General features: G+C 44.1%; 1 protein-coding gene across 1 annotated transcript; it reads left to right on the top strand.

Moving 5' to 3' along the window:
* Nucleotides 1-1753: 1753 nt before the first annotated feature.
* Nucleotides 1754-25303, top strand: sntb1 (syntrophin, basic 1). Its single transcript, XM_023813153.2, has 7 exons — nucleotides 1754-2495; nucleotides 9116-9332; nucleotides 12582-12789; nucleotides 15683-15819; nucleotides 17692-17888; nucleotides 22534-22727; nucleotides 23040-25303. The coding sequence occupies exons 1-7, from the start codon at nucleotides 1970-1972 to the stop codon at nucleotides 23130-23132; spliced, it is 1572 nt and encodes a 523-aa protein (XP_023668921.2). The 5' UTR covers nucleotides 1754-1969; the 3' UTR covers nucleotides 23133-25303.
* The last annotated feature ends 337 nt before the right edge of the window (nucleotides 25304-25640 follow it).

The following is a 25640-nucleotide window of genomic DNA, read 5'->3' as shown; positions in this document are numbered from 1 at the left end:
AGAGGTTGTAATATGGGTGCATGCATGGATGGACGGACTGGCAGACTGTCCACATTGGTAACTCCCAATTAACCACCAGGTGGCACCATAGAGCTGTATTTTAGCACTTCTCGCGACTCTCGTAGTATTAACCTATTAATTCTCCAAGAACAAAGGGATGTTGATATTTAGCTATGCACATAAATATTTAATACGTGACATTGCATATTTTATATGCCTGAAGAGATCATCAAATTACTATAAAAACCAAATCATTGTACTGAGATCAAACTAATAACTTCAAAACGATTGTTTTAAGACGATTCGGGTAACAATGACAGCTTTATTTCTCCAGCATTAAAAACGCCAGAAAAAAACTGTTTAACTGGAGATAAAAAAAAAATAAATAATAATAATGAGACAAATTGTGGTCTTTAATTTCTTCTTTGTCATTTTCACTGTTTTAGATATAAAGCCTGCTTTTTGAGTAATATTACTTTTTTATCCAGAAACAAATTATCACTAATCAGTTTTAGACCGCCAAAGACACATAAAAGTAGTTTTAACACGTTTCACCTTAAAACCTTAGAAGTTATTTTGCACCAATATAATAGAGGATTCATTCGTTAATTATCTGAGTGTCTTTGATGTGAATTCTGCAATACATTACCCAGTCAAATTATTAAAACTGTGATTCCCTGAACCACGAAATGTAAAATAGGTTTCAAGCCATGAAGTATTTTAAACTGCGCCTTTGATTATTTTTTTCCCAGCTGTCGTTGACCTTATCCCGGATCACAGTTTAATAGCAAGTGGGGGTTTTGTATGTGAGTTATATTTTAGGAGATCCACTCTGCATCACTGAATATAGGGGCGCGGTAAATGGAGCGGAAACCCCGAATGATTCAGGGGGCTGGGCGTGGGCCGGGGCCTTGGGACGTGTCAGTAGTCAGGGGCGGGGGACCCAGACTCGTCCCTGGGTGCGGAAAGGGTCTCTCTTGTGTTTCATCCGTTTGACTGATTTACAACTGTAGACAAGCAGCGTTTTGTTGACCAGAACTTCACGTTTAGGGCACAGAAGGCGAGCACTTAGAGAAACACGCAAACATCCACATCTAAGATGAAAGAGGAGTTTGCAAATACATCTTGATAGTGATCAATACTTGACTCCTTATTTCCAGTTTTATCACTAATTACACACAGTTGAAAAAGTATTTTAATCGGGAAATGCATTTTCATTCGTAAATGTGCACATGTTGCGAGCTCAATATCATGTAGGATCCGCGACAATATGACGTAATATCTTCAAAGGGTTGCCAACTCTCACGCACCTGGTGTGACACTCGCGCTTTTACGCTCCTGCGAGAAATTTTACGGTAAATCTGTGTTATTCCATTAAGAACCTAAAATTCGCTACATCAAAAGCGTTTGAGTGGTTTGCAAACCCTACAGACTGTTTACAATGTACTGTGCATGCGTGTGCAGACTTGTCTCGAATTGAAAATTTCACTGCAGCCGTTTGATCAAAGTTGGTAACTTAGTATCTATCAATATTAAATTTAAGTAAAACATACTGTCAGTCGACACAACGAATTTTTGACTGATGGCGCATAGGTTTTACCCATACATTTTGTCGTTCAAATAAGGAACAAGATAAACAGAAAACTAAACGTTATACAACCGCATAAATATAAATACCACACCCAAGTTTTGCTCACTGATATGTTCCCACCTGTTACAGAACTTTATTAAGAAAAATGCACTCGTCTGATAGTTTTTTTTTCCGGGGAGAAACTCTAATACTACGGGGTAAGCGATTTGCTTAGTGGGATTTCCCACAGTCGCTCCACCCAAAAAGGATAAGGGGAGTTAAAGCGATCAACCCGGCCAAAAAACGACGGGAGTCGAACTATTTACAAGCTCCCGACTCAGCCCTGGAGCAAAGTCCCGTACGAGTAAAATCACATGGCATTTTAAGAATGCTCCAAAGATGGCGGTGGCAACTTCAATTTCCAGTAACAGAGTACAGAAAAGTGGTTTTTTAGAAGTGTTGGTGCGGGACCAGTGGCACAAAGTGCTGGCCGCCTTGGAGGAAGACGCGCTGACGCTGAGCTGCGACGATCAGGGGGACAATGTGAACCTGAACGGCATCAGCAACGGCTCTTACGGGAGCGACTCCGGCCACCTGGATCCCACGAACAGCCCCAAAGCGCCGGTGAGGACAGTATTCACCGATCTGCCCCAGCAAGTGCCAGAAGCCATAGCCAACAGAAAGAGATGCGTCAAAGTACTAAAGCAGGACGCGGGGGGTCTTGGGATCAGTATCAAAGGCGGAAAGGAGAACAAGATGCCGATACTTATTAGCAAGATCTTTAAGGGTCTGGCGGCGGATCAGACCCAAGCCCTTTACGTGGGGGACGCGATTTTGTCCGTGAACGGGGTGAACCTACGGGACGCCACTCACGACGAGGCGGTGCAGGGACTGAAAAGGGCTGGGAGAGAGGTAACCCTGGAAGGTAAGACGGGGAGAAACTTAGAGGTGCCTGGTACTTAGTCTATCTGTAGCAATACAGTAGGTAATGTCATGATTAGACACTCCTGGTATTTATTCTCCAACATATTCCTATGTGGACATGCACAAATTGTATGCTAGACGTATTTACTGGTAAGTTGTATATTTCTACATGACATATACGTGCTTTCTCTGCAGTTATGTTTCACGGTCTACATAGATGCAGTACTTTACAAGGTTTACAGGCGTGAGCCGTGCGTGTGATTACGCGGGTCAAACTCCACGTTGCGAAATCTGACAGTAAGTAGTTGAGTGAAATACTTCGCGTACTTGGGCTGATCGCCATCGATGGGTATCTTTAGAATTTGCATGTCAGCTATTCTGATCCAAAAGGTGCCTGTTAATGCATTAGTCCGTTAAAAATAAGAAGTAGCTTATTCCTCGACAGCAGGGCCGTAGTCAGGGTTTGAAAAATAGTGAGGTCCGGGATCCGGGGGTGGGATGGGTCTCGTCAAGCACTTTATTGATACCGTCTCCTTCATAAGATGATTATTTAAAAAATTAGTTATACGAAACGTTAGTTGGACTAATTTTTTATTCAGGGGAATATTTAACTTAAAACTTTATTTTTGGTCTTAAATGATCGAGGTCCGGACCTCGTGACCTCATAGCTGGCTACGGCCCTGCTCGACAGCGGAGCCCAGGACAGACCTCGCTGGTGTAATATGTGCAGTGTTAATTATGCATTAGGCCTATATGGCATTATGAAATATGATGATAATATAACATTGTATTGGACAATCTAAAAAAAATGTACTAACTAACGTAAATAAACGTACAAATAAGCCATCTTATAGAGTGAAATTGCTTAATAATTCTTATACTTGGAGTAATCTGTGTTTTTAAGGGTTGGATGAACTTTTGTACAACAGCTGTATTGGGAATTTTTGTACATTTTACACAGGACAAGAACTACTCACGTGTTATAGGTCATGTTGCCCCAAGCTGCCCACGATCGGTCACTTAGGGTCAGATCCTGTGGCAAGCTGATTAAACCAGTCGGGATGCTGATCAAACCAGTTTTGGTTAGTCAATGTGTTTGATCAACAACAATTTCAGCATGAGTGGATGTTCCCACCCCTTCACTTGAGTAACTGATCCACGTGAGCCTCTCGTTAGGCAGAGAGAGAGTAGAAAATGAAAGAAAACCACACAGTGGTCCATTTTGGAAGAGGGTCTACTGATCTATACAGAACTCTGATGTATTTAAGCCAACACTCCAGCCCAAGAACTGGTTTTGTGCATTGTTAATTACATGAGATTCCTTAAAAAAGAAATAAAGATTAGCCTAATAAAGATTAGAAATTGCAACCTACCCCTACCCCCCCCCCCCCCCCCAAACAGGAGTATAACCTTAGTTACAGTTATGTGGGAAAACAGTCAGTCAGACAGTCACTGAGCTGCCTGGCTTTTGCCCCCCCTCGAATACAGGCATGTTACTGTTTCAGGCTGAGTGTGAATCAGCATGTATCATGCAGCTCTGTTTCCCGTGGATCCATTTGTGTCTGTGACATCACGCTGACAGAGTAATGAGTCAGACGTCAACATGGTCGGCTGTGTGAGCTGGTGCTGATTGGCGACCATCTGATCGGGCGTTCGGTCACAGTACTACGGCCCCGGATTTGATGAAGTCATCGTTTTTCCTTGGCTTTGACGTTGCACTCTTGTGGATCACTTGCCAGTCATCCAGTCCAGATCTCCAGCACCCTTCCTTGAGTGGTATTTGTGTCAAGGACGGGTAAACGTCTTTCGCTGCTGGCACTCGGCTCTCGAGTCGCGCTGATAACTCTCGTGTGGACTCCGGAAGGGCAGTAGGTGATTCGCTCCTCCCTCCAAACCTCAAGGGCAGCATGGTGGGTAAATATATGGACTCATAACCCAGAAATTGCTGATTCAAGCTCCAAAAAAAGTTGCACATTGAGCACTTGAGCAAAGAATTTAGCCTCAGCTGCTCCAGTAAAACATACAGCTATATAAACATTTAAACACCATAAGGCAGAAAAAAAGTGTCAGCTATTGAATGTAATTGTAGCATGTTCCACTTGACAGAGCTGAGATGACCTGCCCTCTCTGTTTCCCCTGGTAGATAGTTCAGTTTGACTGATAATAGGCCGTGTCTTTGCCTGCCTGAGGGCAGCTTTCACAAGCCTCTCCTGTTTGGCTACCGAACGTCTTGTCTGTGGTCTGATGTAATTTGAGTGACTGTTCTTCATGTTTCCTGCCAATACTATTTGCATATCCTTTAACTTGATCATGTGACTTGAACACATCAGTGCTGGCGTGTCGTATGTGTACTTTACTTTTCTATGTCGGCATTTTGATTCTTTTTTTTCGGGGGGTGTAGGGGGGCAACTGTTTAATGTCGCGCCATCCTGTTTAAACAGGAATGTGTACATATACGCAATTACACGAAGTTCATGGTGTTTTAAAAACGGCTTTTTTCAAACCTTCAATTTTAAAGCACAATAATTAGGTTTAAATATCAGAGAGCGCCGTTATTCCGTAATGCCTCTCTGTTCTGTTCACAGAGAAAAAAATCGAAAGTGAAGGCTGGTAAAAAAGAGCTTTTTGTATCCAGCCAATGATCTTTAATTACAAAGCTCAGATCAGGCGTTTTCCACTTTCCTCTAAGCTTAGCAAACGCTTCAACCCGGAACAATGATCCCTATTTATTTTACAGGCGCATATAAAAAGGAGGTCCGGCTGCCGTAAAGAAACTAACAGCCCACAAAAGACCAATTTAGGTACCTGTTGTTTGGACCATAAGGATTCATAAAGTTAAATTTCTATAACAGCGACTGTCTGGAAAATTATCACGCGAAGTTCAAGAAATCCCGTTATTCTCTGCACAGAAAAAAAAGATTAACTAAATGTAGAACAGCACTTGGAATTTAGAAAATTGTAGTATCTAAATATAAAATGAGGAGTGGGTACATTTCCATTTATAACTATAATTAGAATTGTTGAATATTATTTGTTCTGTATTACGGTTCGGCAATGGTGTTCAGATTTTACGCGTTACACGCATTTCACAATAAAATGACAACAGAATGTAGTTTTTAAGCTCTCTCTGGTATTTTGTCCTCTGCAAAACAAGTTTTTGTTCAGGTAAAAAACTCAGATTACAATGAAGACGCAGCAAGGAGCCCCCGTATGAAAATGGGACTCATCATAATTAATCATGTGCCGCTGTGGTTTCTGGGGTATTTTGGCAAATGGAAAAGATGTGCCCCGCAGCAAAACTAGAAAGAGGATGTTTACTGACAGCCTTAACTTAAATAGGTCTTCCTCCTCCCCCTTTAATCACCCCCAGCCACACGGAAAATGTATATTTTTATATACACACTAGTGAAATCGCCCACACCCATAGTGAGTCATTTTTAGCCATTATTGACAGGCCTACTACAAATATGCAGGAATCTCCGGCGGTAATGAGGAGTGGCAAATCACAAAATCAAATTCCTCCTCCGCATTTTCTGAGCCGGTTGCTTCATTAACTACAGTCATACCGGTTGAAGTAATAGTATGAATTTCAGCGGTTATACAAAGCGCCTGGAGGCAGCTTTGCCTTGAAATCTTATTTCTCGCATTCGAGAAACGTGAATTGAAAATGCAATGGGCTTCGGCTCCAGGCTCTTTCTCAGCTGCATTTGTTAATTTTAATAGAGGAATTCGCAGGCGACGGCAACCAAGTATATAGATGCTAAATGTGAAGCATGAATGGGTTTTTTATTTTTTACAGCAGTGGAAACTGGTGTTGTGACCGTTGGGGGTGGGCAGAAAGCGGCTGCCCCCCTCGTCCATCTGCATACCCACACTGCACATCCATCGGGTGCCTTTAATACCGGGATCGTCGGTGACATTATTAAACATCGACTATTCAGGAAAGTGCTGGTCGCGGCAATGACAATTTTTTTCTGCCATGTAAAATAATGCAGGCCAAAGTTAGTGATACGGCCTATTGAAAATGACTGTGTGACTGGCGCCTGTTCATATAACCACGATGGTCTCACTAGGATTATCGCATTGTCGAGAGCGGGAAAAACTGGTTTTCCAGAATTAGAGTCCATTCATGACACATTCCTGGTAAAATTATAATTGATCCTAATTTTAAAAATACATTTTTATCTTTACTATGTAGCCTAATATGGGAAAAGCGTCTGCTAAATAGGCCTACGTAAATTTAATCTAAATTATTACATTTACCCAAAACTTTCCGTAGTAATTTCCACAGAGAAATATATTTACGGAAAAGGTCATTCACTGTTAATTCGCTTTTAATATGCAGATTTTTATTCGTATACAAAGAATTATTTTAAAATCCCGACTTTAAGAACAGGTTTCAGGTTGAAGATTATTTTTTTCTTTCATTCATGGGGATGCGGCTTCGCAGGGATTTGTGGCGGATTTGCGCGCCTGCGCACTGCACGCCATCGCGGACGGTCCGGGGTGAATCCCCACCCTTGTGTGACAAAGTAAAGACACAGTCGATCAGGTTTCGCAGCTGATGGAAACAACGTGTTTACTTTTCAGCCTGTTATCTGTAAAATTATGAGAGTCCTCGGGGCTGCCATTAGCTTTTTCATGACTGCAATATGATACCGACTTAACTCTCTTTAACCATCTTAAAATACTCATTGTTGGTCGAAAGAAGGGTCTTTGTGGAAAAAGAGGCAGTATTTTTTGAGGGATAGTGAGGGGAAGGAACTTGCTGTGTGTATATCATTTCCCCAAACAGGACAAAAGAATGTTAAATGTTAGGGGATAAAATCACTTTCACCTTAGGATGAACCCAAATCATATAATTCCAGATATGGGACTTAAGGAACCATGGTTACAGGGTGCGTGTGTCTGCGCTTCATATTGACTGAAATGTTAAGGGTGGTTAAATTGGCACAAGCCTGGAATACCATGTGACCAGTACAATTAAAAGGCTTTGACCAATAAGAGTTGTGTGATGGGAAAATGAACCCTGCCTCCCCCAGTCCTCATCTCTGTACTGGGAGAAGCACACGAGGGTATCTGAACTTGAGTAAATGATGAAGACCACGCATGATTCTTTACCTTAATACTCAGACACTGCTTATGAAACATCAGATCACGTTAAACCAGTATATCCCACGTTTGTTCACAGTGTGCGTTACTGCGACAGTTTTAAAAGGATAACTTTCGAGAGCGAATAGAAAGTTCTGAAGGACTCTGGGTATGTTTAAACAATGATAACATAACCCCCCCCCCCCCCCCAAAAAAAAAAAAAAAAAGCCTACTATCGCACACAGCGCCCTTGCAAAGGTGACACATTGATTACAAGGCTACACGCCGCCCCAGGAAAATTAAGCGCTAGTTTTCCGCCAAATTCAAAGTCATTGCTCCAGGCGAAGCTGTTCGGTTCGGGGGAAGCGGCGGAGACTAGCGAATAGCGGCGGGGACTAGCGAACAGATTTATGTAGAATTAAAGAGGGCATTATTAAAAATACGCACACCTTTCTCAAGGTGCACCACACTATAGAGTCCCATTAAAATGGCAAAGCCGACTGGTTGTTTTTTTTCTCCTTCACTGAATTCTCTTCTTCCTTTTATCAGTATATTAACTCTGGATGTCCCTTACTGTACGTGACGCGACTGCCACACATTCCAGCCTAAGTAGCTGTAGCCTGATCCCGGCCTGGAGGGTCTGCCTGTAACAGCTGTTGTAGTGTAGGCTATGCCTGAATGAAGCTGAACTTGTCCCAGTCTGTTGCACAAAGGCACAGATTTGGATATGCACTGTAGTGACACGCCCCTACCGATATTGTCGGAGTTCCGTGTGTGTTTAGGGTGGTGGGGGATTTGGGGCTGATTTAATCCCTACTAGTGTTGACACCAAACCTACACCCTTGCTCATAACATAAGGTATCCTTCACACAATGAGTAATTAAACTAAGGGACATTTTGGAAACAAAGTCACATATCAGTATGCTTGGTCATTTTTAATAAAAGTGGTTTACTGTAATTTCAGTTTAATTATGGACACAGAGAAATGCCTACTAACCAAAATAGTTTATTTTTTTCTTTCTTTCCAATATTCATGTTTGCCAGTTATGGTTCCACTACACTTCTATAGCTCTCTTGTCAAGCCCAAAAAAAATTCTGATCATTCTGTATAAGTCCTCTGAAAATATATAACAAATTCTAATGGGACACAATCAAGAAATAATTAATGTTAGGAAGCTGAGTGGGACCCAGAACGAAGCTGAATGTGAAAGTATGAGAAAGCAAAATACTATTTACATGTTATTTAGTTAATCGGAGAAGAAGAATTACTTCCTCAAAATGTTACCCTCATACACCACTCTGAAACCCCCCAGGACTAAACAAGGGGTAATTATTCTGCAATTACCATGTTTCCAGTTACCCCAAGAGCTAAACATGGCACAAAGGTTAAACAGGGCCGTTGTTATTGTCAGGGATTATGGAATGGGATTTATGATTTATTTCCTGTGTGTATTTATGGAAAATCCTTGCTAACTAACAGTCCCTTGTTATCCCCCCCCCCCCCCCCCCCACCCCATCTGTGACTTGCAGTGAAGTACATGCGGGAGGCCACCCCCTATGTGAAAAGGGGCTCCCCAGTGTCAGAGATCGGGTGGGAGACACCCCCTCCAGAGTCACCCCGTCTGGGGAGCCCCCAGTCCGATGCCCCCAGCACCCCCACCCTGTCACTGCAGGGGGACCGACGCTGCCTCCCGCTCAAGATGTGCTACGTGACACGCGGCATGACGATACCAGACCCCGAGAGCAGGTAACCAGCAACCCCCACCTTTGAAAACCTCTGACAGGAAGTGCAGTTACCTCTGACAGGAAGTGCAGTTACCTCTGACAGGAAGTGCAGTTACCTCTGACAGGAAGTGCAGTTACCTCTGACAGGAAGTCATGGCTGTTACACTAACTACTCTGCCATTCGATGGTATCTAAGGCTCAAGGGAAGGAGGGAATGCAGGCAAACCTTACTGCTTGAGGCCTGTAGGAGATACATTGCAGAGTACTGTAGCGTGAGATTATTAAGGGAAATTAAGTTCAGATTTCTAATATATCTCTTATTTTCAAGAAAAGAATTTTTTGCTGATACCCATAATTCAGCAGACAATTTGATACAGAGATGAGAGATCAACATCAGTTTGACACAATTAGCAAGTAATCGTGCTTTAACTTGCAGGGCTTATTACAGCTTTAGTGTCAGTATCACAGCAGCAGGTTTTATAAAAAGCCTTTTGGCGCATTTGAGGTCTGCACTATAGTACTGAGGTAGTTTGTCACCGGTCAGAGTTCTTGATGGGGACTAGCATCAAAGGACAAGTTAACAAAGACTCCAAAGCACTTGCACCGTGCAAAAACTGGGATTGACAGACAAATATCTTTTAGATCTTATGGGAAAACCTTCAGAGAATTTGGGCTTCTTTTCATGAAGGGGGAGTGGCATAAATGTAACAAGGTCCTAAAGAAATCGTTAACATCACCATTTGAGATTTTGACTCAAACGGTGTCTGTAATTCTGAACCAACAACCGTACAGTACATGGTATGAGAAGTCAGATAAAATAAGTTGAACTCTATTGATTGCGGGTGGATGTTGTGGTGCAGACAGCATCGGGGTACATAAAGTGCAGACAAACAGATACAGTATGCAGTGCAGAACAAGATAAGGTGCATAGACAGGTAAAGAGAAATTCAAAGCGTGAACAGTACACAAATAGAACGTGCTACAGAAGAATATTAAAGAAATGAATATAAATAAAAGATGAATTGACAGGAGGTAATATGAGCCTGACCGCAGACAGGAAGAGACGAGAAGTAATGTCAGTTTGTTCAGTTCAAGGAACCTCGGCTTGATTTCCGTCACTTCAAAAGAAAAAAGAGAAAACAAATGATGGTTCATGTCAGAGTTTCAAGGCAAGTAAGACGTCAATAAAACACAGAATTCCCAGTCTGGAATTTCCTCTCTTCAGTAACTTAACTTTCAGATCCTGTAAGTTTTTCAGATCCCTTTGGATGTTCTAAATGTCAGTCTGCCCAAAGGTTCTTGATAGTCACTTTTTTATTCAGCTGATCAGACACTGAAAAAAAGAGGAATGACTGTTATATTTAAATGTACAGTCTCCAAATTCCTGTTATCTTCAGTCCTGTCCAAGCTCTCGCCGTCACATTAGAGTGGTTTTAGCTGCCGTTGTACAATGAGCCTTTATGAATTCATCTTGCCGGCCAGCATCCTACATGTTCCGCCCTCATTGTGAAACAGACTGATGGGTGATTATGCTTCAGCAGAGGCTGCATGGGGGCGTATTTTGCTGCTAGGAGAGGGACAAATCTGTCCTCCATTCATCTCCTGTCCACGTGGTTGAGAAAGTCCACCTGTCCAGTCAAACATCGGCAGAAACAGATGTGGAGCCCTACATCATGGCTACAGGTCAAGAAAGGATTATACTGAAATCTTGCCAGAAACTACATTTCAGCTAAAAATAGGTTCCCCCCCCCCCTCCAAGGCCTGTCTAAAGACGGTTTGTTTGACTTTCCCCTGACCCTGAGGGGGCGGGGCTACAGTGGAAATTTAAACCGCCGTTTGGTGGAGCGCAGGAGGGTGGGGGGGGGGGAATTCTGTCCAACAGATAAATGGGAGACCTCTCCCCCCCCCCCCCCGTTACTCATAGAATGGGCTGGCGTGGGAGCGCATCACATCTCGGCTGAAACCGGTTCAAAGGAGGCTTCAAGGTTTCCCCACCGCGCCGCTGAAGTTTGTTAAAGTGCCACAGACACATCCGTCCGCATTCCAGAATGTAGAAATTTGAGGAAGAACGTCCAGAGTTGGATTTTTCACACTATTTTCCTGGATATGCCCCCCCCCCCCAAAAAAAAGCAGAAATATGTTTGATACCGTTAAAAAAAAATCGACCACGCTTCCTGTGACAAACAGGAACTGCTCCTTGACATTCATTCATGCCATGTGAGGGCAAATTTGTCAGTTTATTGCACGGTATGAAGCAGAACTAAAGGAAGCAAAGAGAGGTGTGTATATAAACGGTGTAAACTTGGCTAAATACTCCAGCGGACCAGTGAATAATGGAGAAAGAAAAAGGCCCATTCTCAGATCAGGCACTTCTGAAGGTGCCCTGTGACCCACCTCACTAACCCATCTGCACAAGCAGGGTCTCTCCCATGAAGAGCTGTATTTTGAGCGCCTGCGAGAGAGACATTAGTGTGTTATTTTAAAGTCTGCCACGCCGTCCGCCCACAGTGCGTGATGCTGATCAGCTACGAGGTGGACACCGCGTGGGCCTTTTAAATTTAAACTTAAATCTGATCTCACACTTAACCACAGTGTTGTGTTGCTCCGTGTAACTGTTTTTGCTGAGATTCAGTGAGTCACTACAAACGACAGGGTAGACGGCGCAGTGCGGTCATTTGCATTTCCAAAACAAAAAGGTTTTCCCCTTTTGTAATAAAATACCTGCAAGTGCAGCATAAGAACATATGATGCTTCCATCCGTTACGTCATAATCTCCTCTGTTTGAAGATGCGGCCAAATCGTAGCTGCCTTTGCATCCGCACTGTTTCACAGTAAACAGGATATCAGTACCACTAGGGGTGGCTCAGAATCACTGTTGCCTCAGACCAGCAGGAGGTTCGAATCCCACCTCCTCCTGCTGTCTGAGGACCATGTTATAGGTTAAGGCGCCATTCTAAACTGACCATACTGTGTAAATGTTAGTGTGAGTATATTTGCTTTGGCATTTAGCGTAGGGAGTAACAGCCCTACCCCCCCCCCATAACAATGTATGGGCTGGAATATGGCTGGTGGCTGGAAATAGACTTGAAGAGCATAGGATAATAGACAAGCAGACAGTTAACCTAAACCTTAAGCTTCGGACTTGAAATCCGACGAGCTTGAAGAGTTACCTAGGAACTGCACTTGGGTGCTGCTCAGCTGTGACTGCCGACGAGGTCTCAGGTCCTCTCTGCCCCCCTCCCCCCACCCCGCATGCCCTCCGTCTCCACAGGCACCTGGAGCTCCACTCCCCAGATGCCAGGCACACCGTGGTGCTGAGGTGTGCCGACCCCTACGCCGCTCAGGCCTGGTTCGGCGCTGTCCAGTCTGCGGCCACCAGCTTGGCGGCAAAGGTCATCGCGGAGGTCAAAGAGCAGACTGGGAGGAGTGGGATCTCTGGGAGTCGGGATATCCTCCACCTGGGCTGGCTGGCGGAAAAGGTGAGTGTTCTATATCTAAAGAGGCAGGACGCCATTTACCTTTCTTTGAGATTTATATTAAATACTGTAAATGTAATAAGACAAATGTAACGTTCTTGTGGAAAACTTCCTATTTTCATAACGATAGCAGCAATGAAATATACAGATTGAAATTTATGCTGCTAAACAGGCTGAATTGGTTTAAAAAATACAGCAGTTTCCTTTATTTTCACAAAACGATAAAAAATGCAGCATAGTCACTGCAGACTCGGTCTTCGAAACATGGTAACAAAAGAGCGAATTGAGAGCTTCAGACGGCTCCTGTTGAATCGGCCCGCCTTTGATGTCTGTGTGGGGTGGTGCCTTCATGCAGACCCTCAGCGTTTACCCCGGAAATCTCTCTACTGTACATGCAGATTAACAAAGAAAAATCCGCCTTCTGCCTTACTTCCATCGACGGCTGGCAACTCTAGCTGATTGTCGGGGATTCTGGCTTACGTATTTTCATAATTTGTGTATTCAACAGAAACTGCACATTTACAAAACACTTTGTAACGCGATTCACGTCACTGCCTCCCCCCTCCCCCCCTTAATTTCCGCTGAAGGACGGGCCCCCCTTTAAACCCACAGGAGCAAACAGACAAGCTACTTTTCACGCTCATCTGCTAGAGTAACAGTTGATCTGGGATGACTCCCCTGACCATGACTGCAGCCCCCTCCCTTCTGTCCCCCCCTTATTAAATCCCCTTTCATCGCTCTCTCATTAGCGCAGGTTTGGCATCGATGGCAGCCGGAGGCTTGCCTAGATTTTGCCAGCATGCCACTGTTCAGAACATAATGAGGCCCTCTGATTAATGTCTCTTATTACTGGATTGCTTGCTCCCCCATCACCACCAAACTCACCCCCTCTAGCATCCTGTTGAATAATTATATGGGGTGGGGGGGGGGTCCAGTGTGTCGAGTAGCGGTTCCCCTGTGCAGTAACTGTGGATTTCAACATGGGCCCGTTCTGGCAGTTGGGACAGGGCGCTTTCTCACTAACGCCTGTAACGGCAGACTCTGTAAGCGGCGACCTCGTCAGCGGTGGTGGTGTGTGGCTCGGGGGGGGGTGGAAGGTCATGGGTTCAAATCCCAGGATTGGCAGAGTGGTTTCACTGTCGAGCCCTGAGCGAGGCCCTTAACCCCTGATTGCCACAGAGACTGACTCGCCCTGCTTTATCAAAAATTTGCCATTTTGGATGAAAGCGCCTGCTAAGTGAATGAGTAGCGTGAGGTTTGCCCGTGACCCCCTTTCATGCCGGCGCTCAATGGGCTTCATCAATTTCAATACAGCAAAAAAAATAAAAAATTGCAATCTCGCAGCGCGTGTGTCTGTTCCAATCAAAGGCATTGATGGCCAAGGCCTCCTATGATTTGCACATCAAACGTTTTCAGAGATGCAGTTAAGTGAGGGTTTGGGGGACTGGCAGCCTGCATTAATAAGGCCATCGCACACCCCCCTGCCCCCCCCCCCCTTTAACAACGTGGGCCCTAAGGACCAGCAGTACGGAGTCACCGCACAGCCGGGCTCCTTTAAACGATTAGCGAGACAGTTGAGGATTTTTAAAAGGGTTAAAATGGAAATTGCAAACTGGTTGACCTTCATAATTTGTATACCGTACAGATAGTCTGTTTTCGTGTTGTAGCTCTACTTCTATGATACATGTGCACAATATAAGTACATTTTTCTGAATTATGTCAGCATTTACATGTATGTAGGAGATGCTGTTTCCAAAGTGACATATGTTTTGCTGAGAAAGCAGGGTCAGCCAGTCAGTTCCTGGAGCAACTGGGGTCAAGGGCCTTATTCAAGGACCCAGCAGTGAAATCACTCAGCTGACCATAGGATTTGGACCAATGACCTTCGGACCACTGGCATTGCACCCTAACCTGCTGAGCCACACACCACCCTGAAGATCAAACACCATACATATATCATCCCTATTTTTCCATTATCCAGAACCTCTTACACGATTATTCCTAACTGGCACGCACAAGACACACTAATTCACATAAACTCCATGACACCAGGACACCCAAACGACACGTACACAAACATGGAGAGAACATGCATACTCAGCTACCATCTTACTTACTTGTCTTAATGACTCTAAAGTCACAATGCGAATGTGATGTAGTTAAACCATTAACCAGTAGCTTCTCGTGGATTCCAGGAATCCTTGCAGCATTTGTCCATTGCTTGTGCCCCAGTCATAAAATTCATTAAAGTACCATAAAGCTTTAAATGTGTAAATGTTTTTCAGGTTAATGAAAAAGTCTGTTAAACATAATGGACCATGCTGTGTAAGTCCATCGTCAGTCTGTCTGTTAAATTACCAAACTCATAATCGCACAGTAATTAAACCCGTCAGCTCCACGGATGCACAACCAGAGAATTAATCATGTTTGTAGAATGCTTTAACCGTTCAATAAATTATATTCTTTTTATTGTCAAAGACATGTAGCTCAAACAAAAAGAGACTCTGTGCAAAGAGCAGACGTGCACTTCAGCGGAAACTGAAAGAGCTCGTCGACAAAAAAGAAAAAACAAAAAAAAAAAACGAAGGAAATTAACACATTCTCAACGTCTGTATTCAAAGCTGATCACTGGTGCAGGGAGAATTTGCCGTTTAAGATAAACTGACTCCTGCAAAGGCATACACACCCACATATACACACACACATATACACACACACATATACACACACACATATACACACACACATATACAATGCAGTCAAGGGCAAACAAACATTACAAAGTCGTCTGTCAGCCAGAGCAAGGGCACTGTCTGGGAGGTGATCCGTTCTGTGCGTTTGATTGGTTGACTGATGTCATGTGACTGTGTCGCCCGGATTCCGTCTCGCTTGGCAGACAGAAGATGACAAGCAGCGCTGGAGGCCGGTGTTGGCCTTGGTGACCGAGAAAGACCTGCTCCTGTATGACAGCCTACCCCGGATGAAGGAGGCCTGGTTTAGCCCTACGCATACCTACCCTCTGTTAGCCACACGGTATGCTACATCCTACCTAACCTCTGCTAGCCTCATGGTATGCTACATCCTACTACATCCTACATACCCTCTACTAGCCACACGGTATGCTACATCCTACTACATCCTACATACCCTCTACTAGCCACACGGTATGCTACATCCTACTACATCCTACATACCCTCTGTTAGCCACACGGTATGCTACATCCTACTACATCCTACATACCCTTTGCTAGCCACACAGTATGCTACATCCTACATACCCTCTGCTAGCCACATGGTATGCTACATCCTACTACATCCTACATACCCTTTGCTAGCCACACAGTATGCTACATCCTACTACATCCTACATACCCTTTGCTAGCCACACGGTATGCTACATCCTACTACATCCTACATACCCTTTGCTAGCCACACGGTATGCTACATCCTACTACATCCTACATACCCTTTGCTAGCCACACAGTATGCTACATCCTACTACATCCTACATACCCTTTGCTAGCCACACAGTATGCTACATCCTACTACATCCTACATACCCTTTGCTAGCCACACGGTATGCTACATCCAACTACATCCTACATACCCTTTGCTAGCCACACGGTATGCTACATCCTACTACCTCCTACATACCCTCTACTAGCCACACGGTATGCTACATCCTACTACATCCTACATACCCTCTGCTAGCCACATGGTATGCTACATCCTACTACATCCTACCTACCCTCTGCTAGCCACATGGTATGCTACATCCTACTACATCCTACATACCCTCTGCTAGCCACACGGTATGCTACATCCTACTACATCCTACATACCCTCTGCTAGCCACACGGTATGCTACATCCTACTACATCCTACATACCCTCTGCTAGCCACACGGTATGCTACATCCTACTACATCCTACATACCCTCTGCTAGCCACATGGTATGCTACATCCTACTACATCCTACATACCCTTTGCTAGCCACACGGTATGCTACATCCTACTACCTCCTACATACCCTCTACTAGCCACACGGTATGCTACATCCTACTACATCCTACATACCCTCTGCCAGCCACATGGTATGCTACATCCTACCTACCCTCTGTTAGCCACACGGTATGCTACATCCTACTACATCCTACATACCCTCTGCTAGCCACATGGTATGCTACATCCTACTACATCCTACATACCCTCTGCTAGCCACATGGTATGCTACATCCTACCTACCCTCTGTTAGCCACATGGCATGCTACATCCTACCTTCTCTCTGCCAGCCACACGACACGCTATAGCCCACCCTGGAGGGCTATGGTTTCACTTCACTTAGGTGAAGTATGGTGCTCTTAGACTAGTCTTCATACAGAAGTAAACTACATGGGTAAGATGTAATTTAAGATATAGTTTAATGGTTACAGAATTAGTAAGGTGCTGCCTCAGAGAGATGGGGCATCTGGGGCATATTATTCACACCGTTTGATGAATCTTGGTCTCTGCCGCCCTTGAACTTTACTGTCATGTACATCCATAAGTGGGGCAGGCCGCCCCCATTACTCAGTGCCCTCTGAGCACAGTGTAAATGTACGGACTCATGCCCAAGATCCTTTCTAGTTCCGGCAGCTTTCTGCAAGGATATTACTGCTGTAATTCATGCTCACAGAACAGTAGGAGGCGCACTGTTGTGCCTCTGGCATCAATGGTGGTCGCCTTAGTGATAAGGAGGGGGAGGGGGTTTCCAGAACTTTTAGTCCTTATAGCAACATGTTAGGTGCCCTAGCAATCATATAGAATACAATAATATAGGATACAATCATATAGGATGGAATCACATTTGCGTCTGAGGATATCAGCTCCTACTCAAGCATTACTGAGCATGTCCCACCTTGGCAGGCTGGTCCACTCAGGACCAGAGAAGGGCTCCCCCAAATCAGGCCAGGAGCTGTCTTTTGCCACGCGCACGGGAACGCGGCTGGGCATCGAGACGCACCACTTCCGGACGGAGACCAGCAAAGACTTGTCGCTGTGGACAAGGCACATCGTGACTGGCTGCCACACCTCGGCTGAGATGATCAAAGAGGTCGTCACCAGTGAGTAACCAATCGCTGCAGCGTCTCAGCAGTTTATCCCTGAACAGCTACTGTGAGGTCTGGCTCCTAATGAACTTCCTCATTCCAAGCACAAACGCCTGACTTTTTTGGTTAACTCTGTTTAAAGACCTTGTCGCTGAACCTCGTTAGTCAAGCCTGGGGATTTTCCCAACTTGCGATCTTGGGGTTACACAAACTGAAATTCTGGCTACAGAAAGTGAAAAACAACAATTTTTGTGCACTTCATGTTTTTGTACGTTGGAAGAGATTCCCAGAGAGGGCTGAGGTTGACCTCAGTGAAGCAGAGTTTTCCCTACTCAGAATCGCACATCTACAATGTACCCCAGAGCACTTCAGCAAGATAAATAGTTCAGACTGTCTACTTTTGCTTGGCTTCCACCCCACAAAGGGGCTGATTCTTGAATAGATTGTAAATCCCCCATCTTGCTGCATAGACGTCCATAAATCCGGAAATGGGGGGGGGGGGGGGGGGGGTGGCGGCTGTCTGCTTCTTTCCCATATGGAAGAAATCAGGGGTTTCTATTTTTAGAGCAAAACAGAATAGTACACTGGATGGTCTTTCTATTGCTTTGGGGGCGGGGGGGGGGGGGGGGGGCGAATTCTGACCTGACCACCAAGAGGTACATTCCCCTGATCTCACACCTGAACGCTCTGTGCCAGCTATTCGGATGAACAGACAGCTGAACACGTAGTGTAGGCGTGTCACTCTGGTACAGGATCGGAGGCAGGTACAATAATTGGTTTTCATTTTGTGACCATGGTTAGTCACATGATTGCCCATCCATCCCTTTTCTGTAACGCTTATCCTGTTCAGGGCCGCCGGGGGTCCAGAGACTGTCCCTGAGGCAGGGAACAACCCAGGACGGGGCACCAACCCATCACAGTGCACAGTCACAAACCAGTCACTCACACATGCAAGGCAGGGAACAACCCAGGACGGGGCACCAACCCATCACAGGGCACAACGCCATTCACTCACACGCCATTCACTCACACGCCATTCATTAACACACGCACACCTATGGGCAATTTGGCAGCTCCAATCAACCTCAGCATGTTTTTGGACTATGGGGGGAGCCGGAATACCGGGAGGAATTCCCATGATGACATAGGAAGAACATGCAAACTCCATGTTTGCATGGAGGTGTGAGGCAACAGAGGTGTAAGGCAACAGGTCTAACCACTGCGCCACCATGCCATCCTCAGATGATCGCCCACTAACCCTATATAGCTATCAAGTGTGCAGCATCAAAGTGACCAAAACCAACAGCCAAATAAATACAGAGACAAGAAGAGTAACAATATTTTCAAAAGATGGCTTTTGATTGAAGGGCTTCTTTCTATAGCATAATGCCATCAACAACTGAAAGACTATTACACACAAGGACAGCTGAAGACATTGCTTTATGTTACATTAGTTTGCAAGGTTGGCGACGTAACCTAAAGACACTGATTTTTAAAACTGCCCAGCACTTTGCTGTTGCAACAAACAAGCCAGTATTCTGAAGGAAGCTCACCCATTCATGTTTTCTCTGTGGACTACCGCAGGACCAAAGTCGAAAACGCAAATCTCTTCCTCTCGGGTAGAGCTTGGATTTCCAGGCAAACCTTCTCCTGACGACAAAAAAAATCGACCTGTTTGCTTTGTTTACCGACATTTTAAGCAGTCTTTGTGTTCTCCCGCATTTTAGTTCATTACCGGAAAAACTTTATCCAGGTCAGCTTTCAAGGCTGACAATTTATCTTGCAAATATTTACACAGTCGAGTGTAACTGCCAAAGTAACTTGATCAAAGATGTAAACTTTGTAGCTCCCACTATTCAACAGCACCCTCTTACATCCTCAGCACCTATTTCTGAAACAACAGAAAGGAGTTATATCCTGATACTAGATTATTAGGAAAATAAAGATATATTTGATCTCATTTGGCACAAACATCAGGAACACCATGTGCTGTGCGATGGAAATTTCTGTAATACTCTGCAGAAAGGCATGACCAGTGCTGCTACAGATTATGTTTTATGGCATCATGTGCAAAAGTCAAGGCCCCAAACTATTCCTGCTGGGGTCAGCCGTGTAGAAACAAGATTCAGTTCCTTGAACTTGAGTAACCTGAATTCACGGCCCTCATGTGGGGAAAAGTGTCCTAGTTTGTTGAGGCCCTACAGTGTTGCTACAATAAGACACACTTTGTCTAGACCAACACTTCACAGGTGCCATTTGCACGTTCAACTCTCCTGGAGAACTCTCCTGACCGTTCTTCCGGAGTCCCTTCCGTTTGCACCGATTTTTAGATTACAGCAGACGTGCCTTCATACACTACATGCTAAAGATTCATCGCCAAATGCCTGTGACTGGACGTAAAATAAAATTATTCATGTTTCGCTTGACAACAGAGTCTATTTATGGTTATATCTTGGGTACATAGATTTCCCCACAAATGACGTGAGGAGGAACCACAGATAATACTAGCTTATATGTATAAAAGTTTAGTCGTTTGCGGAACAGATACGCAATCCAATAAACACTTCATCCAAAAGAGGAAAAAAGGAAAAAAAAATGCAGGCAAAATGCAACTAACTGCAGACTCCCATATTTAAATGGTGGTTGTTATAGTAACCAAACCTGATCTTCCTCCCTTAGTTAATGGGGCTCTTGCATTCCCTCACTAAACGCAGCAGATGAATGGAGGGTCTTTGTTCGAAGCTGAAAGCATCTGGGTGTCTACATCGCCTCTGCTTGGGAGCTTGTTGACAGTCTTCCAAGGTTAAGGAGTAAAATGTTGCACCACAGACACAAGAAGGGAAAAAGACAGGCTGGCCAGCACAGATGCATGCTTTGTTAAGCAAACTGACAGATTGTCCTTGTATTACATTACATTATAACCGAGGACTATTGGCTTACACATAACGTGGTGCTTAAAAAGGAAATGAGAAGAGCAGACATAATCCTTCCGGCAGGTTAAAGTGGCATTTGCATGGCCAAGATATCCGCAATTACAATGCCTTCGCGTGCATAAATTATACATTTGCAAACTTGATGATCCGCAAAGAAGCATAAAAACACTGATATATGAGGCCGCAACAAGCTATGATGCCAAGGAACATGCCAAGGGACATGCCAAGGAACACCTCATCCCAAAACCAAACGGCTACATCAGTCTTTCCCAATCTGGTCCTCAGGGGCCTGCAGACAGTCCATGTTTTTGCTCCTAGCGGGAGCTGGGAGGGAGCAAAAACGTGGACCGCTGTGGCTCCCTGAGGACCAGTTTGGGAAACAGTGAATTTAACAAACAAATAAATAAATAACTCCCGAAATAATTTTTTTTTCGGCAACAAGTCTGGAAGGCGTCAAGTGAATAGTTTATTGGCAACCCACTGCATCACATTAGCAAGGTCTTTTTATGCTTCTCTTGTTACAGCCTTTCTGACGCCTCCTAATTTAGCACAATGTGTTTATGATCATTTGTAAGTACTGGAAACAAACATCGATGGTTTCAGGGCAGTTTTCCGAGGGTGTACATTTTACTGATATTAGTGCTCACTTAGTTATCAGCGTCTTATTACATCATATAAATGCAAAAATTTGCCAGCAACTCTGACTGATCCTGTATCACAAATTTACACATCGATTTGGGGGAAAATATCCAGCCACCTGAACTGGCATCCGGGCGTATGTCCGACCAGACTCTGCTTGCATTAACTCCCTGTTTGGCTTTGCGGGGACGGAGCAGGAACAGAGGAGCAGGGAGTTGGGGAAGTGAGGGCTTTATTTGGGGAGGATACATCCATGAACAGAGACTAAACAAGGACTGACGTCAATGACCGGACTGGGGAAAACATACCTAACGCAGACTTACTGTAAATACATTGAACTAAACAGCAACAAGAAACTGCTGGTAAACACGGGGAATCCACATGAGGTTAACGAGGGGGCGTGGCACACGGGAGGGGCGGGCGATCGTGGCAGAACACTCCCCCTGCGGGCAGCACGTGTTAGTGGTAATAAGCTCTATAATCTTACCTCAAAAACAATTTTTTTGTTTCCCTCCACCCTGATCAAATGAATAAATTCAGCAGTTTGTTTCTTGACGTAGAAGACACGTCATCAAGCCAACTAACTTGAACTTAAGGTGTTGAACACCAGGTGGTATTAATTGCTATGCAATGACTAATTTGACGAAAAAAAAAATGAACGAGAATGCCAGATGACTAATGACTAAAAAATACATGTGAGTGTAACCGAAAAGCAACATGGCCAGTACTGCTTTTGGTTTGTGTTTTATGTATGGAGTAGGGATGTGTGAACAGGCACTAAAATATCAATTCTTTCTATCTGAATGGGAGGGGGATGGACTCAGACACTCGGGAAATAGAATGATCGATCGACCAGCACCTCACTCCGGCTCAGCAGAAAATGTTATTGTAATGTAATAGTTAGGGTTGGGTGTGCACTGTATATCGGTATCGAGATTGATATCAGCGATACCAGCCTTGGATAGAATCCAATACAGATTGAAAAGAAAATCAGTGGTTTCGCCGCTGCCAAGAACGACAGTAAACAGTGTCGGCCCTGGGTTTTATGCTGAGCTTATTTTCCTTTCATCTTTTTGTGACGCTCTCAGGCTGCATGTACAAGACGCAGGTGTGTCAGCTCAGCATCCACTATGAACGCGGCTTCTCAGTGCTGCTGGGGGCCGGGGAGGACGGCTCCATGCCGCGGCCGCTCTTCAGCTACCCCTTCGAGAGGCTCAAGATGTCCTCCGACGACGGCGTCCGGATGCTCTTCTTGGATTTCGGGGGGAAGGAAGGGGAAATCGTAAGCATTTTTGCTACTCTTTGCGTTGCACTTTTTTGCCTGAGTTTTACACGCATCGCTTCTTACTGAAATAATTCATTTTAATTAATCTTCTTCCTAATTGGGTAAAACACACTACTTAGTAGAATACGGAAATGCTACTGTCACACTTACAAATATTTAAACCTTCTCTCTGAGCTACAAGGTGTTTATGTATGGAATGGTCGTGATTTTCAATTTAAATGTACTATGTCATGTTACATCAGTTGCTGAGAGTGCTGCGTTTCTCTGCAATATGCGCTAACATGCTTTCTCGCTGTTTTCCTTTGGAAGCGACTGGATCTCCACTCCTGTCCAAAGCCCATTGTCTTCATCCTACACTCCTTCCTCTCTGCAAAGATTTCCCGACTTGGCTTGCTGGCGTGAAGAAGGTTTTACCATGAAATGGACCAAATCATCCCAAGGCCAACTCCCCCCTCCCCTCCCCCCGCATCACACAGTGTGCACATCAGACTGAAGATCTTTTAACAGATCTTTTAAAGGATCTATTGTGATCTACTTAGCTTCAGATTGTATTTTGAAGTACATATAACAGAATTAACTTTGTCTTGAGTTACCTATGTGAGAATAGCAGGGAAATCTTAAACACTAGAAATTATCAACATTAATACTTAACTGAAATCTGTGCTTTAGCACAATAACTGCAGAGAACACTAACATATTTAATTGAATTAAAGATATACTGGAAGTATTATTTTTACTATTTCCCCATCCTAAGACCTTTGTCCTGTAACCTTCATGAAGGAAGCGAGTGGTCATATGACTGCTGCACTAATCATAAAATAAATGGACGGTACACTTCTGGCAGCTATAGTCATCTGTACAACTAAACTGGCTTTAAAGAATAAAAAAAAAAAAAAAAAAAAATCAGTAATACAGTTTAGTCTTTTTCCCTATTTAACACCCAAGGCATTTTCATTTCCGGCTTTTCATATTTACAAATATTAGTGATCCGTAACGGATTCTCTGATTCAGAGGAAGCAAAGTGATGGAGGTGAAATGTAAATGATATCAGTTATATGTGCTTTTTTTTTTTAATAGGTTGGACTAAAAAATATGTCACAGTAGGCGTTGGTGGCTCATCTGTCTCATTACTCACAGACAAGAGCATTGTAAGACTTTGAATGCAAGATGGTAAATTAAAGGGCTGCACTGTTCTCCTGTTCTCAAGTTAACTGGCAATTAGAGGGAATGTTTTTTAAGTGCCGAAAGCTCCCGACAGAACAGGCCACAATGTTGCAACATTCCTATGAGGTTGACTCATTTTTGTAGGTCTCTAGGGTCAATGAGGGCAAAAAGGTCACTGCCAACCGTTATTGTGCTTGGCGAACAGGATAAAGAAGAAAAAAAAAAAGTGGACGTCATTTGGCAGGTATAATATGCTATTGAAAATGCGTGTCCTCCACTTAGAGTAGAATAAATGCAAATAAGTGGCTCCTGATTGGTTAGTCTACCGAATGTTTTTCCCTATGGGAAAATTCTAGTCTATAACTGACCATGAGGAAAAGTGCAAATATCTTAACTGTGCCCTTGTCTTCTGGAATATTTCTTTGCTGCTGAAATTGACGTCTCGCTCTAGTTTACCCCACTGGGAATGGAATCTGATAAGGATACTCAGTTACTGGTAATTGACCAACGCTACTATTTTTTTTCCCCCCCAAACGTGTTTATGGCCTCATAAACATGGCTCTGCTTCCTCAAAACAGTTTTGTTAAATGTCTGGCGATGCCTGGTTTGCAGCAGCAAATGCCTGTTTCTATGTTTTTGCGGGGTCATTAAATGCACTATGCACCACATGTTTAATGGGTCAGTAAACCTGGATATCAAGCTTTAATCATCCAGAATCTGTGTGACTGTTCACAATGAGTCCCAGCAAGGGAAAGTACACTGGTTGTTGGCAACTACTCAGCTAGTTTACAGTTACGGTGAAATACAGAATTGTATTAACTGTCCACGTTGCATTATTACCAAGAAAAGGCTGAAGTGACAGAATAACGTGGAGCCCAGGAGGGAGCCGTGCAGAACTCCTGGGAGGACTGAAAGTCCGAGAAGTCACAAAGGAAAAGTCAGTAGTGAAATTCTTAATAGATGGAGAGTATGTAATTCTAAACAAATATGAAGTCCTTCTGTGTAACTCTGTATATCCGTTTTTGTGTCTGGGGACTCCTGTGTTTGTGATCCCAAGGATAAAATGAGAGGGGGGGGGGGGGGGATGTACGGAAATAGCATACTAACATAAATTAGGAGGGTTTCTTCAAAGATGTAATCCTGGGTTTGTGATTAACCTCAACAGTGATCCGCTCACCCCTTAACTTATACAACCGAGAATACATCCATTCTTTTACAATAATTAACATTATCAATCAAGACCCTCAGCAGCACAAGCGGAATAAGTGGACCTTGGTTATTTTCATGGATAAGCTATGACTGTACATCTCATTCATTACAAATTTAGCGGCGAGTGATACCTCAGCTCACAGAATGTCGGTTGCTAATCTGAAACTCTTGTCACTTGTGATTAAAGAGCTGAATCCTGATTACGGTCTGTGGCTTTTTCTTTGTCTTGCATCTGGAAACAGCTGTGGCCCTTAGCCTTAGTGGTGGAGCAATTAGCCGTCACTGACCTGCCGCCTAGCTTGTCATGATGCATTACTGACGACTCAAAGACATCCCTTTATGGGACATTCACGATATGAAGAAACCAAACACAGAGAGTTGCCAGGTTATGAATGGGATGTTCCCTAAGTCTGTCTAAGTCAAATTTGTAGATAAGTTGGAACAATACAGGCAGTTCCTCGTGCTAAGGACACCTGACTTATGGAAAACTCGTATTTACGAACCAACCGCCATAAAGCCTATTATCCTCCTGAGACC

The sequence above is a fragment of the Paramormyrops kingsleyae genome, chromosome 9, assembly GCF_048594095.1.
Source record: "Paramormyrops kingsleyae isolate MSU_618 chromosome 9, PKINGS_0.4, whole genome shotgun sequence".
Taxonomy (NCBI): Eukaryota; Metazoa; Chordata; class Actinopteri; order Osteoglossiformes; family Mormyridae; genus Paramormyrops; species Paramormyrops kingsleyae.
The sequence above is the reverse complement of the archived record's forward strand: the minus strand, read 5'-3'. Positions and strand labels throughout refer to the sequence as shown.